The sequence below is a fragment of the Lolium rigidum genome, chromosome 6 (genome assembly GCF_022539505.1).
Source record: "Lolium rigidum isolate FL_2022 chromosome 6, APGP_CSIRO_Lrig_0.1, whole genome shotgun sequence".
NCBI lineage: Eukaryota > Viridiplantae > Streptophyta > Magnoliopsida > Poales > Poaceae > Lolium > Lolium rigidum.
Window position 1 is genome coordinate 168,480,420 of NC_061513.1, and position 15,313 is coordinate 168,495,732.

At 40.6% G+C, this 15,313-nt stretch overlaps 1 protein-coding gene across 1 annotated transcript; it reads left to right on the forward strand.

Moving 5' to 3' along the window:
* The first annotated feature begins 195 nt into the window (after positions 1-195).
* LOC124667500 (N-terminal acetyltransferase A complex auxiliary subunit NAA15) lies at positions 196-13,135 on the forward strand. Its single transcript, XM_047204767.1, has 26 exons — positions 196-310; positions 1,137-1,215; positions 1,309-1,391; positions 1,492-1,641; positions 2,066-2,181; positions 2,666-2,771; positions 3,593-3,664; positions 3,745-3,860; positions 4,530-4,662; positions 4,934-5,011; positions 5,155-5,208; positions 5,314-5,384; positions 6,284-6,338; positions 6,441-6,536; positions 7,289-7,417; positions 7,565-7,647; positions 7,723-7,953; positions 8,038-8,170; positions 8,269-8,382; positions 8,556-8,687; positions 9,602-9,658; positions 11,183-11,280; positions 11,349-11,407; positions 11,483-11,594; positions 11,668-11,768; positions 12,262-13,135. The coding sequence occupies exons 1-26, from the start codon at positions 260-262 to the stop codon at positions 12,474-12,476; spliced, it is 2,724 nt and encodes a 907-aa protein (XP_047060723.1). The 5' UTR covers positions 196-259; the 3' UTR covers positions 12,477-13,135.
* The last annotated feature ends 2,178 nt before the right edge of the window (positions 13,136-15,313 follow it).

Here is a 15,313-nt window from a genome sequence, read left to right on the forward strand (position 1 = left end):
TTATGAGCAGAACGCGGTGAACTCAAGTGGCGTGTGTGCACAAGTCTCTGATCTCTTTGCCTCGAGCGACACAAGAGACGGACGGGGTAGGGTTCGGCCGAAGCGGCCACGCACGCCTACCATTACAGAGAGAGCACCACACCACACCGCAACTTTAGACAGTCCACCCGCCGCCCCGCCCCAGCGCCTCCAAAACCCCTCTCCTCTCCTCACCCCCCGCCACCTAGGGTTCGCGCCGCGCCGCCGCGCCGCCGCAGCCATGGGTTCCTCGCTCCCGCCCAAGGAGGCCAACCTCTTCAAAGTCATCGTCGTAAGCACCCCGCCTCCTCCCCCCTCGCTACTCCAATCGATCTGTTCGTGTTCGGCCTCCGAATCCGCTGCTCCCTGGCCGCGTCCCGCTCGATTCGGCGGTCTGGATGCATCGCGGCGATTCGTGATGTTCTGCCGTACCCAGGGGTTTCGCTGTCTAGGTGATTGCTCGGGTCGTCAGGCTGGTATCTGAAGCTTTGATTTGCGACGGTTGGATCAGTAGGGAATCTGTAGCTTGGGAGAACGGTGGTTCCGCCAGTATAGCGCCTGGCAGCTGCTTCACGGCTGGGGTCGAGCTTTCCTTCGTTCACGAGGCCGACTTTCTCGAATTTGCTGGTGCTAAAAGCTAAAGATACCGCGTCTTCTCGACCTTATTGACATTTATGGTTGAATCACTGTAACGAATCGTGTGCCATAAGCCAGGGGGGGACCTGCATCTTTAATATTGCCCCATTAGCATTGTGCGATATCCAGAGTTTGGGACTCGGAGTTCTACTATGCGGGCATGTTGAAGTTTCTGTCTATGTTAACACGAGCACTAACTATGCAGGAGGTGGAATAATGTAATAGATACCACTTTTTGATTGTTTTATAGGAGCCTGGTTTCCTTGTTTAACATTTTGATTGATGATTGGAGCGTAGATAATGCTCTTCTAGAACTGTCGAAGCTACATAATTTGCTCTTTTAGAGTGTGCTGCTTTTGAGTCTTGCATGGCTCTCTGCTTAATAGCATCAGTGCATCTATTTCACTGCGGCATGATGGTTTCCCCCCTCTTAACGTTCCGTACCCCCAAGGTTTCTGACTTTATTATGTTTGCGTATGCAGAAATCATATGAAACTAAGCAGTACAAGAAGGGGTTGAAGGCTGCAGATTCCATATTGAAAAAGTTTCCTGATCATGGAGGTTAGCATTTGATTTTGTTTAACTTCTACTGTTGTTTTCTTTCTCCCTGCAGCCTCCTCTTACCGCGTAACTACTTTGTCTTGTTCATTGTAGAAACTTTGTCGATGAAAGGTTTGACACTAAATTGCATGGACCGGAAATCTGAAGCATACGAGCTTGTTCGCCGTGGCTTGAAGGTTCCTTCTTAATTTGTACAAGGGATTTTTTGCCCTAATTTTGTTTTGTGATCATTATAACAGTACAGCTAATTTATCAATTTGCGCCTAACTTTTGCAGAATGATCTGAAGAGTCATGTGTGCTGGCATGTCTATGGTTTGCTTTATAGATCAGACAGAGAATACAGAGAAGCTATAAAATGTTACAGAAATGCTTTGAGGATCGATCCAGATAACATTGAAATTTTACGTGACTTGTCACTTCTCCAGGTTGGTACGATAAACCATTGTATTTCCCCCCTGTTTCCTTCATAAACAACTTCTGCTTAATTTGCCTCACTGAACTTTGCTGCCTAACATATGGCTGCATTCATCTTTACTTATTTCTCATGTAATGTTGCATCTATTTTTCATCATAGACTTGGCTCATAAGCATTTGTAGTTGTTTGGACTCCCAAGCATTTGATTTTGGAGGAAAATAATATAACTAACTTTGTCTGCCGAGATATTTTGTTACTAGTGTTGGTAACATTACCTAACACTCCCTAAGAAATTCTGTTTGATTTTACCATTCCAATGCTTTAAAAATGTTTTATACTTGTCTGTTATTCAAAGTAATTTGTGTAAGTGATCCAAGTGTTATAAATGGTTTTCTGCCTTCTAATAAACAGATCTTATTTTTCTGTTTTCACAGGCACAAATGAGGGACTTATCTGGCTTTGTTGAGACTAGACAACAGCTTTTGACATTAAAGCCAAATCACCGCATGAACTGGATTGGCTTTGCTGTAGCTCATCATTTGAGTTCCAAGTACGCCACTTTCTTTGGTAGTGGTCAATTTAGATCAATCAATACGACTTATATGAGCATTTGAGCAAAGAAATAAGATCTTGATCTCATGCTCAATTTATATGCTAAACATGGAATGGTAAAACTCAAGTACCAGACGGTACTGTTCAGAACCTCTGTCAAATTCTTAACAAGACCTTGTGTGATATGCCTAATTCAGCAGTAAATAAGTGTGGACTTGACTAAAAGCTCATGGCTTCATATATCATATCAGTTGTTGTTGGATTGCTTCCGCAACAATGGCATAACTAATGAACCGAATGCCACTTTGTATTTTTTGGCAGGCTAGTATTTGTTCTTGTCTTATCTCTGTGCTATGTCAGTTGTGAGGGTTTTCTCGTTTTCTTATTCAGATGCTGCTTGCTGTTTCATATATGGCAAGATGTAACCTTTATGATGCCAAAACCTCATCACTAACACCGTCGTTTCTTTCACCTACTTGTAGTTCTTCCAAGGCAATAGAAGTACTGGAGGCCTATGAGGGGACACTGGAAGATGACTATCCTCCGGAAAATGAGCGATATGAACACGGTGAAATGCTTTTGTATAAGGTGCCTACAACTTCTCTCACTTTTCTCGGTTGGAATTGCAGTACGAGTAACAATGTTGTCAGTATCCGCTTGCAACTTTATTGAACACAGTGAACTCTAACCTTAATTCACAGCAGATCAGATATCTCTAGGGATCAAATATGTTTTTCATGTCATGGTTTGGTTAGTATAACTACATGTAATAGCTGACATAGTGCTGTTAGCATAATATTTGGAAAGTTTATAAGCATTCCGCAATCTTGACACTAGCTTGCTGGCCATCTCTTGTTTGAGCATTACTTATGTTTTTGCTGTCTTCTTAATTTTATGCCATTTTAATTGTGTTTTTACGTTGCTATAGACTTATTGTTGTTTTGGTGTGACTTCTGTTCTGTGTGCAGTATCAGTTCTATTGCTTTAGCTCCACTTTCATTCTCGATAAAGTTTGTGGTTTCTAAATCAGTCAAGTGATATTTAGTGGGATTTCTTACTTCAACGCATGCTGCTGTAAATGGTCGAGCTTCAGTTGTCAATATATTTATGAACATTTAGATTGGACATATGAAGTTGAGTTGTGTAGTCATCCTTCATATTATATACTATTACCATCCTCCATTAATAAAATAAAATAGCTGGTCAAAGTTGTGCTGTGGGCTTTGTATTAATTTTTCAAATTTCACTTGTTTGTGACTAGAGGAAGTACATGGTTTCAGTGTGCGGTATAATTATCTGTCTTCAATCTTGCCCTGCTACACCTTTAGTTCGATAGATACTTAATGCTACTTTAGAATTAACTCACATTGTTTCTTGCTATTCATTATCGTGCTATTATGGTTTTTCAGATATCGTTGCTTGAGGAATGTGGGATGCTGGACAGAGCCCTCGAGGAGATGCACAAAATGGAGAGCAAAATTGTAAGTGTTATCTTTCCATGTGTAAAAGAAAAAATAGAACTACTGTATAACATGTTGTCTTCTTAAATTTCGTCTACCAGGTTGACAAGCTATCATTCAGAGAACAAATGGCCTGCATTTTATTGAAACTTCGCCGTTTTGAGGAGGCTGAGAAAATATATAGGTCCCTCCTTTTTATGAATCCTGATAACTACAAGTAAGATGCTTACACTCATCCTTAAGCTTGCATTCGTTGGTAATTTTTGTCTATGTACTTTTGCTGTTACTTTCTTTACATATTATGTTTGTCTTTCATCAGATTAGATACGTGCCTGTATTTTATGTACTATAATCATTCAGAGGATAACTGTTTTTATGCACTATTATTCTTTAACCAACTTAGGCATTTTATCAGTTGGTACAAACCTAGAAGCTTTGGTGAATTATCGCCTTTTCACATATGTGACCTGGCTAGAATTTTATTGCAGTTAGATGAAGCTAGGAAACTTTATCCAATCGGCATTTTGACCATCTAAGCTACTTGTATTCTGAGGTGGTTACGATCATCTGCCTCCACATGCACAATTTCTGTGTGGCAAAACTTTGCAAATCCTAGCCCCTTTAGGCTTGAGTGGCGGTGTGGTTAATGCTCCCAGTGGTATTTCAATCTCCCTCTAACAGCATGAAGTTATAAACAGCCACACGTTTGGGATTAGAAAGGGAGGTGTTGCAAAGTTTGACCTAAAATATGATGTCAACTTGATTCTGGAACTCATTTGTATGCTAGTAGAAATACTGTACCTCCTTACATCTTGTACAAGGTTCTAGCTGGCATGGTAAACCTACTTCTGATACTCTGGATTTAATTTCACCCTGTTCTGCTCAGGTATTTGATAGCCTTGCAGAAGTGCCTTGGACTTTACTCTGAGAATGGTCAATACTCGGCTGATGATGTTGAAAGGCTAAGTGCATTATATAAATCACTTAAGGAAGAATATAGTTGGTCATCAGCTGTTAAGGTAAACCATCATAACTTGTAATTTCATTTGCATTTGATATTATTTTGGTTCTTTCGAGTATCCATGGTTGAGACCTTTGGGGCACAGCAAAAATACCAAAGATGTAGGCATATTATTTCCTTTTATATTTGATGAGATTTAGTTTGTTCTATACGCAAAGTCAAAATTTGTTTTATACGCAAATTCGAAATTTGTTTATATACTGACTGTAGGTCGGTCATATACTCAAGAACCCGCAAATCTAACTTTTCCGGTGCCTTCTTTGCAACAGCGCATACCTCTTGATTTCCTGGAAGGTGATAAATTCCAGGAGGCAGCAGATAATTATGTCAGACCTCTATTAACCAAGGTAATTATAGTAATTTTAAACTGACAGTTTGTTAGTACCTGAAAGGTGTGTGGGACATTTCACCTTAAGATTTTTGGGGCTTACTGGGCAGCATGCTGTTACTTATTGTTATAATTGATCGTATTGTGCCACATATCTTGTAGGGAGTACCGTCACTTTTCTCTGATTTAAGCCCGCTTTATGAGCACCCTGGGAAGGTAACACAAGTTGGAGTAGTCAACAGCATTTACTTTTTCTTATTTTACTGTTCGTGTTACAAGTCAGAGGTGCATTTACCGGACAAGTCTGAATCTCATTAATAGGCAAACATATTGGAGCAATTGTTTCTTAAGCTAGAAGACTCAATTAGGACTTCTGGATGCTTTCCTGGAAGGTAATCCTTTGTGCCTGGCCATTATTTTCCGATATACCACCTCCATTTCAATGAATAAGGCTTATATTATTTTTTTGAAAGTCAAACCATCTAAGGTTTGACCAAGTATTTACAAAAAATCATTAACATGCAAAATAAAAAATAAAAAATATCATTAGATACGTCATGAAATATATGTTCATATGATATCTATATAATATCATATTTGTTGATAGATTTTTCTAAAAGTTTGGTCAAACTTTGCTTAGATTGACTTAAAAAAAAGCGTCATTCATTCGAATGGAGGTAGTATCATGTATTCTTGTATCCCAATCAATCTGGAACTTTATATTTATTGGTTGACACCTTTATTGGCCAAATCTTCGTGTCAGGTTGTAATTTCTTAACATCCAACCGAGACATTTTCTCTTTGCGGCAACTAATTGAACACTTGGTAGCATATCAAGATATTTATGTGCTTCTACTGCAATATCAGCTTTCTTACCTTCTGCTCTTCTTTATTTTACGTCCTTCAAAATGCACGAAATAATGAGGTAGAATGCAGTGGCATCATTTCAATGTTTCTTATACAAGGAACAGTGATACTCACTTGCTTCATATGACAGAATAATGAGACACCAAAGTTGTATCGTGGAAATATCCCACTGCAAAACGTTGATGCTATTGGAACTCATACACAGCTCTGTGATGTGATGCTGCACGTCTTAACTTGAAAGTGCTTTACAATTGTGTTCCTCTTTCCAAGCATGCTTGTGCTTAAAAAAATGCTACCTATTATACTCCTTAAAATGCAGTCAATGTGTTACCGCTAACAGTTGTTATATGAGCTGCTTGTTACTGTAATTTGACTTGATCTGCTAATCTAGCAACTTATTTCTTTTATCTGTTTCTTCTTGCAGTCCACAGATGGAACCCCCGTCCACGCTCATGTGGACTCTGTTGCTGGTTTCCCAGGTTAGCATTTGGTTTGAACACTTTATATATCTTTCGATGAACCACCGAGCTACTTTAAATCTTTCAGTTGCATCATTGTGTTTGTCACATGTCTTGATGCAGCACTATGACAGAAGGAGCCAGTATGATATTGCTCTAGATAAAATTGACGAGGCAATTTTGCACACACCAACTGTGATTGATTTGTACTCCATAAAGGTACCCCCTCTCTGTGCGCGCATGTGAAAAAGCTTTATCACCATTTCTTCATTATATGATTTTCTGCGAATCTCACAATTATTTGGAACTAAACTTTACTTGTAGTTGATGGTTAGTACATCTCTCTAATACAGGGTTAAAGTTTTACAATTATTTGGAAGTAAAATTTACTTAGTTAGTGGTTTCTCAGTGTGGTGCTGCTTGTACCATATGCTAGTGCGTTACTGCTGATAGAATAGACTCTATCGTAGTTTTTCCACCACTGTTGCACTGCTGTTTCAGGCTCTCTTTGGGTACATAACCAGCAAGGTTCTGTTGTATTTCCTAATAAGTAGTGCTCCCTCCGTCTAGTTTTATAAGACGTGTTGGTTTTTTGAAGGTTCACTCGTTTTTTGGTGTATCTAGTCTAATTTTTAGTGTGTAGATTCACTCTTTTGATTCGTATCTAGTTTTAAATATGTCTAATTTTAAATATTTTTAAAACATCTTACTTTACTGCACGGAGGGAGTATTTCCTAAGAAGTAAAATTATTTACCTTTGTTAACCATCTTTTGTCTTGCCTAATCTGTACCTTTTCTTCCTCCAGTTATCAATCTTCCACTTATATTTTATTGCTCTTATTCCTCCTTTAAATAACTGTAACTAAATTTACTCAGTTTCACTGTACATTGTGTTGAATTGACCATGTTTTACTAATTTAGATGGCATATTTCTTTGTCAATAACCATGCTTGCACATACTTCTATTTCAGGGGAATATATTGCAACATGCTGGCAATTTCTCTGCAGCTGCAGCATTAGCAAATGAAGCTAGGTCCATGGACCTTGCTGATCGTTATTTAAATAGTGAATGTGTAATGCAGATGCTTCAAGCTGATCAGGTATGATTCAGTTAAAGACACAACTATGTTTGTTGCTGATGTTTGGTTTCAGTACAAGCGAATCGTTTTGGTATTACATTGTGTTTGTCGGCGAACATCCCATGGCTGTGAACAGTACACTAACTCCTTATTTTTCGCCTTGTGAAGGTCGGGCTTGCTGAGAAGACTGCTGTTTTGTTTACAAAAGACGGAGACCAGCACAATAATCTCCATGACATGCAGTGCATGTGGTACGTGCCCCCCTCCCCCTCGACATCACCATTTTTCAAGATTTTTTTCAGTCTAACTCGGTGGTTTCTTATAAGGTATGAGCTTGCTTCTGGTGAGAGTTATTTTCGGCAAGGTGATCTTGGCAGGGCTCTTAAAAACTTCCTGTCTGTTGAAAAGCATTACACCGATATGACTGAAGATCAATTTGACTTCCATTCATATTGCCTACGCAAAATGACACTACGGGCGTACGTCTCTATGCTGAAGTTTCAAGATCGTTTGCATGCGCATGAATATTTTCACAAGGCTGCTGCAGGAGCTATCAGGTAATGATTACTATTGTTCTTTTCTGTTGATTATTTTGTACTTCTGTTCAGGAAGTTTAGTAAACCTATCGTCACAAATTGTAGGTGTTACATGAAATTACATGATTCTCCATCGAAATCATCCGCTGAGGAGAATGATGAGATGTCAAAACTGCCAGCTGCTCAGAGGAAGAAGTTGAGGCAAAAGCAAAAGAAGGCAGAAGCTCGTGCTAAAAGGGTAACCTCCACACACTTTCTTTCAGATCTGTTAACTACACACTTAGTTTCAGATCTATTACTAAAGGCCTGTCTTATGTTGCCCTTAAATCTCTCCAGGAGGCTGAAGAGAAACAAGAGGATGAAACAACTTCATCCAACAGTACAAAATCTGGGAAGAAACAACAATCAAGACCGGTTGATTTGGATCCACATGGTGAAAAACTGGTCCAGGTATTATTTTTCTAAGCCATCAGTTGTACACTCATTGTAGTGCTGCTCTTCAAGAACACCAGATTTGATCTTCTAGGCCAATGAATAATTTTTATTTCTTTTATGCAAGGATTTGTATAGTGTGAGCTGTTCATCCAAATATTCTCATGCTGGTTATGCATTTCTGTTCGCAGGTTGAAGATCCACTCACAGAAGCCACGAAATATCTGAAGCTTTTGCAGAACAATTCGTCAGATTCATTAGAAACCCATTTACTTTCGTTTGAACTTAACATGAGAAAGCAAAAGGTTTTACTCGCTTTTCAGGTATGTCTGTTACTATCGACCTCAGTATTTTTGGGATATTCGAGTCTCCTGTTCTTTCCTTTTCATGTGTTGGGAATAATCTTGACCATTAAGATTTTAGTTTGCCTGATCATATTTGATAGAACCTCTATTGCTTTGATAGGTTGGTACTAAATTTTTTGACATCTTATTTCTTTACGATGAAGTATTTGTCAGAATGTTCTATCAACTTATGTATTGTAATTTTACCAACACAAAAAAAATATGGATATCTACAATAAGTATGCTATGTAGTATATTTGTGTTTTCCTAATATATAAGATTCTATAACATTGCCAAATGAATTGATTTTTCATCCTGGCAACACCATTGTAAACCAGTATTCTTAACTTTCAAGTGCGGTGCATATGTCAATATATCATTACAGGAGTACTTGTTTCGCCATTGTATAGCCAAGCTGTTATTGCCTTTGTAGTGTAGTTGGGGTTTCGGAAAACGAAATACAGGTGAAATCCGCGAAATAAATGAGTTCTGCATAGTGCTTTATTTCACAATAGACGTTGTTCTGTTCATTGGGACGTTTCCCAATATACGGTTGTACGTCAACATGTTAGTTAGTATCGTAATATTGCAGACCTTTACGGCAAATCTACTACTCCCTCCTATCCATAATAAGTGTCGAAGCTTTAGTTCAATTTGGTCCAAATTTGAACTAAAGCCCTGACACTTATTATGGATCGGAGGGAGTACTATTACTTTTATCATAACAATAACCTTAAAATAGTGGTAAAAAGAGTTAACTTAGTATATATATGCAAACAGAATTGTCTACTTATGAACTGATGTTGTAGTGTATTTATAAATTAGAAATAGATATATTATTTTAATCTGGTGTAATAGTTTTCTTAGTACTCTTTATCTATCTATTGTTACAGGCGGTTAAACAGCTCATTAGATTGGACGAAAATAGTCCAGACAGTCACCGATGTTTGGTAAGTATCCAAAACTACACATCGCACTTAGATTGTTCTATAAGAAGTATATGGAACATCATAAATTTATGTTTCATTGTGTACTTATTAATTATTAAAATTTATGTATAACTGCATTAACAATATTTTAGACTCCAGAGGTCAGGGTTTGGCGTCATACTAATCTAAATTCTGTTGGCCTGACGTTGGCACCACGAGTTTGACATATTTGTGTAGAAAGTATGCTAGCTCAGATTTTGTTTTCATTGTCAGCACAGAATTAGGCCTACACATTGGCTGCACTATAAATTGATCAGCCTTTTTATACTCGAAATTTCCCCCCTGGTTTGGAAGGAATCAGTTGATGAGCTGAAACTTGTATATAGTAATGCCCTGTAAGGAATGGCTATTGAGCTACAGGATTCATTATTGTTTTAATGCTTAAATTCTTTCCGGATTACATAGCTTAATGAAAGTTACCAAGTATTTTTTGTTGTGACCAAGTTCATCAGCTAGAAATGAAATCCCTCTAGGAACTGGGTGTTCAGTGTCACTATCCATGACAAAGTTGTTACTTTTTGGCTTCTAATCTGATCAGGTTGCCCTTTTTTGATAATTCTGTACTCCCTCCGATCCGGAAAATGTGTCGGAACGTGCTATTTGCAGAAAAAACCCCGTGATTTTCTTTCCTTCAGCCCGCACTCCACCCGCATTGAACACACGCAGGCACGCAGCAGCTCACCCGCACCCTCTTCTTCCCCATCACATCCGCGGATCCGCCTGAGTCACCCCCGCTGGCCCCCGCCTGAGCCATCCTCCCGTCGGCCCCCGCCTGTCCCACCCAAGCCACCCCCCCGCCGGTCGTCGCCTTCACGCAAGGAATCAAGCTCGCGGCGCGTCTGCCTGTACAAAATCGATCTCCGGTAGGGACAAAATCGACCGGTACGGATGGAATTGGTAGCGCGTTGGACGGCAAAAGCGAGAAGGTGAGGCGGCTCAATGTGCAGCGGTTCGTGCGTGCCGGCGACGGCCTCGAGAGGCCCCAGCAGCGGAGAATTTTCCGCGGTGTCAGAGGGCGTCGGGCGGCGGCGGGAGCTCGATTGCGGCCAGGAACAGCGGCGTGCGGTCCAGGAGGAGGGCAGCGAGGGTGGCGGGCGTCCTTGCGGTGGATCAGCGTTAAGACTCCACGAATCTGGCATTTGAGGCTACCTTTTCCTGATTCCCTGGATTTGCTACGCCTTGGAGCATTCTTGTTTTGCTTCTTTCTGTGAATTTAGCTGAATTTAGAAGGTGATAATTGTAAAACGTAATTATAATATGGCGCTGGACACTTTTTTCGGATCGGAGGGAGTAATACTTTCTGAGAATTACTCTTAGTATGTTCGTAGTGTATATTTAATATAACACTTCTATAAATTTAGCAAATGCAATATATCAAAATGTATACATATTATCCAGATTTCATTTGTATTTTATCATTGAGCTAAGCAGTTCTTTAGTAAACCTGTTCTTTATTTATTTACTGCTTGATCTTTCCTTCTGCAGATAAGATTCTTCCACAAGATAAACAGTCTTCCTGCCCCAGGAACTGATTCTGAAAAATTAATTTGGAACGTTCTGGAAGCTGAACGACCAGATCTAAGGTTCTAAGCTACTGATTAATTTTATCAGTATGCACTTGCTTCAGTATTTGACTAGCGTGTCCTTGCAGGCAATTACATGGAAAATCTCTTGTTGAAGTAAATAGTAACTTTCTTGAAAAGCACAATGGTAATTATATATATATTTGGTTTATGGACCTTTTTTTACTCAGTAATCTTACTTATCCAAATCTCTCTTTGCTAGCTTCTTTGACACACAGAGCAGCAGCAGCTGAAATGATGTACCTCTTGGAGCCAGATAAGAAGTTGCAGGCTATTAAATTAATTGAGGACTCAACAAATAACACAGCGTCAGGGTAAAGATAGAGCCTCTGATTTCGTTCACTTGCTATGCAAATTGTATTTATTTAATATTTGTACTTTATGCAGAAACGGTGTGGTTGGTCCCATTAAGGAATGGGGCATTCAAGATTGTATTAATGTTCATAAATTGCTGGATACTGTTTTAGCTGAACACGATGTTGCAAACAGTAAGTTTCAATATGGCATCCCCAACTTGTTTATTGTACTCCATCCGATTCATATTAATTGACTCAACTTTGTCTAGACACAGATGTATGTAGTCAACAAATGCGTCTAGATACATCCGCATCTAGACAAAGTTGAGTCAATTAATTTGGATTGGAGGAAGTACATTTCATTGATGTTTTCCTTCTGCTGCTTTCGTGATGTTGCCATTGCATATCTGTCCACTGGGTGCAGTATCCTGCTGTCACTAATGTTATGTACTGCTTCTGAGGTCTGATGGCGTGCCTCATGCTGTGGGTACACCATCAGTTTACAGAAAATGATTATATGTATATCATGATGGAACAGTATTGTGGTTGTTGAACTGAATAGCTCATAAAAAACTGACAACATATGGCACACTATTGAACTGCGCTGGTCGCTGGCCTGGCTAGGTACCTTTATATTGGGCCTGTTTATTATATATTGTCAGGATTAACCTCGCTATTTCTGCAGGGTGGAAGGTACGCTGCGCTGAATACTTCCCATGCTCAACCTACTTTGAAGGTGCCAGGAGTGCTACGTCATATATTGCTGACAGTAGTTTTGAGAGTTCAACAGAAAATGGAAATGTGCTAAACCCAGAAGCAAAAATCAAAGAGGGCGATGCGGGCACCTTGAATGGAACTGTGCACATTGTGGATGACCTGAGCAACCTTAGCATGAGGTAAACACGCCAACATGTCGCAGCCTGGTTGCAGCTGGAAGAGAACATATTTTAGAACTGGAGCCAGTGCCCAATTAACCAAGTGCACAACAGAATATCTGAATGAGGTGTTTCGAGCGCAGGGATCAACTTCTCGATGCATTCATTTGAAGAGTAAATTATTAATTGGCAGCTGAGATCTTTCAATCTCCGGCGATTATCTCAGTTCCAGCTTGTACCTTTTCGCTGTCATGTTGTGTCTGGTGAAAGGTCAAACCTTTTACCCCAGTTACAATGAGGCTTTGCCACGGTTTGTTGCCTGGCAGCATCAGGATGTTATGATTCTTTTGCCGAAGCCTATCTTGAATTTGTTGCCTTGTTGGTTCTTTTTGTCGCAGAGTGCCACCTGAGCACTTGTTGGACTACAACATTTTTGGCATAATACAGTTACTCTCAATTTTTTGTGAATCGTGAACGTGTTATTTGCAGTAGTTGGATGTACTGGGGGTTGCTCTACCCCCTGCGGTTGCAACCTTTGTCCCCATAGTTGTAAATTAGTCAAGTTGGTTCTGGACATAGATATTCTATTTCTGTCTGTCCAGACAAATAATGATCAATGTTAACTGAGTTTTTTTGTACCAAATGTATCTGTTACTGAATACCAATTGATCAGTTGCTTATTTATTTGCTGGTGTTATCGTGTGATCAATTTATGTTGACGCTGAACATTATTTGCCCAAACTGGTGTTGGTGACATTTTATTATTACATACAAATAAATAATGACAGCTTGTACGTAATTGCTATATATTTTTTCACCACCAGACAAGGAAGGTCTGGTCCAGGATTTAGCCAGGGATTAGTTTCTGGACTAGTCAGCAAGAAAGCTCGCCTAGCCAAGTAATCAGGCAAAATGACTCTAGACTATCTCCAGTCGTGCCCCTAAAAGGTCATGCGGTAGCTAGTCGCGCCACATAGAGAGCCACCAAGGATTTTTACCCATTTTTTAAAGAGTAATGCTACAGGTACGGAAACATTTTTACAGAATTGAACTTATGGACTCACGTGGAGAGCAGCCGGAGGGATTACAACCCGGAAATCAAGGAGGGCCAAAGATTTGCACTAACCAAACTTTTCCACATATGTCCGTAAGGTGAGTCCGTAAGTCCAATTCCGTAGGTCTAGGATTTCCGTTTTCTAAAACCAAAGCGTACTATGACTTTGCCATAATTAAAAGTACCCGCTGCCAAGTGTGGCCATACATATTACAACGCCGTGAATCAAATGCAAATGGGGTGTTCGCTGCGGCCCTTCCATGGTAGGGTCCTCTTGTGGCCCTGAAGGTGTTGGTGCTGTCGGTGCATGAAGGGGGATCTGTTCCTCCATGTACCATACCTTCACCTCCGATTCTGAACCCTTCATGTCAGCAACAGGTGCTATCCAGTGATGGTGAGTTTTTTCAGATAATTAATGTGATATGTTGTTTGTGTGTGGTACCTTTGTATTCTATTTTAAGGTGGTTAACTCTGATTTATTCATTACAGACCGGACAAGGACAAGAGACTGAGGTTTCAATATGTCTATTGGCTAGCACCGTGAAGAGCACGCCAAACAAAAATCTTTACTTTTCATACAATTTTCATTTGCCATCCATCTGTGATGTGTTGGTGGTCATGAAGACGAAGTCCTCCTTCCTATTTTTCAGAGCAACATGCTCCTTGAGCTTGATCTTAGTTTTCTGATTCTCCAACATCTCATTGCAACTTGCGTCACTCTTGATAGCATAGGCGGCACTACCCGATGTGACCTCCTCTTCTTCTCTACCCTCATTTTATACGGCACCGACAACCACATCCTTGCTTCAATCGGCGATAATTTCATGAAGGGTGTCATCGTTGTTGTAACATTGCACACAAAATCCGGCCTTGAGTCCACTTCCATATGTGCAGAAGAACATTGTCGGCGGTCACGTACCTCTTCGTAAGCATCGAAGCCACCAGCCATCATTCTGTCGACATGTTGCTAGCACTCTGCATGCCGGTAGTACCAAACGATAGCGCGTCTCTTTGAGCCGCAGGGGGCGCCACCAAGTCGGCGTAGGGCAGTTGAGGTCGAGGTTCGCTGCCCCACCGGACACATCTTGACAGGGATCGTTGATGCTCGGCGAAAACATGGCGTTATGATTGAACCCACCATGCTCACAATTGTCAAATTCTGGAGGGGGCGAGTAGTTGAGGGAGAACCTTGTGCGTGGAGTCTTGTCGTTGCCTTCTATGAAGTAGCCCAGGGTTGATGGCGACGAGCCCCTTGAGTGTATGAACGAAGAAACACTTCATATGGTGGTAACACCCGGGCTAAACCCTTGGCAAGCGGATACACAGAGCACTAGAACCTTCTTTAGCTCTAGTTTATGCCGCCGCTTCGATTCGCCGCTTCTTCAAGGAGCACCATTGTACTGTCTATACATCATATACATCTCTAGAGCAGGAGTAAGGGTGTTACCTCCATTCGAGGGCCCCGAACCTAGGTACGTTGCTGTGTCGCTCGTGCTCATACCCGCATCAGGAGACCACCGTAGGCCAAGGCCGGAACCACTCGACTTTAGCCACCCCATGGCATATGCCGTGACGATACCACGATAGAGCGCGACATGCAAGAGAAATGAAATGGGAGGAGGAAAGGAAACGGAAAGTGAAACAGAATTCGACCGTGCCCGCTATTTTTAGGCCACGCCTTACAAAAATAGGATTAGATTTTGTTTTTTTTTGCCGCTTTTGTCCAGCGTTCTTAGGTTGCTCCTATTATTCAGGGTTGAATTGGGGGCCCTATTTTTGGGCCACGTCGGATTCAAACAGTCTTGGGA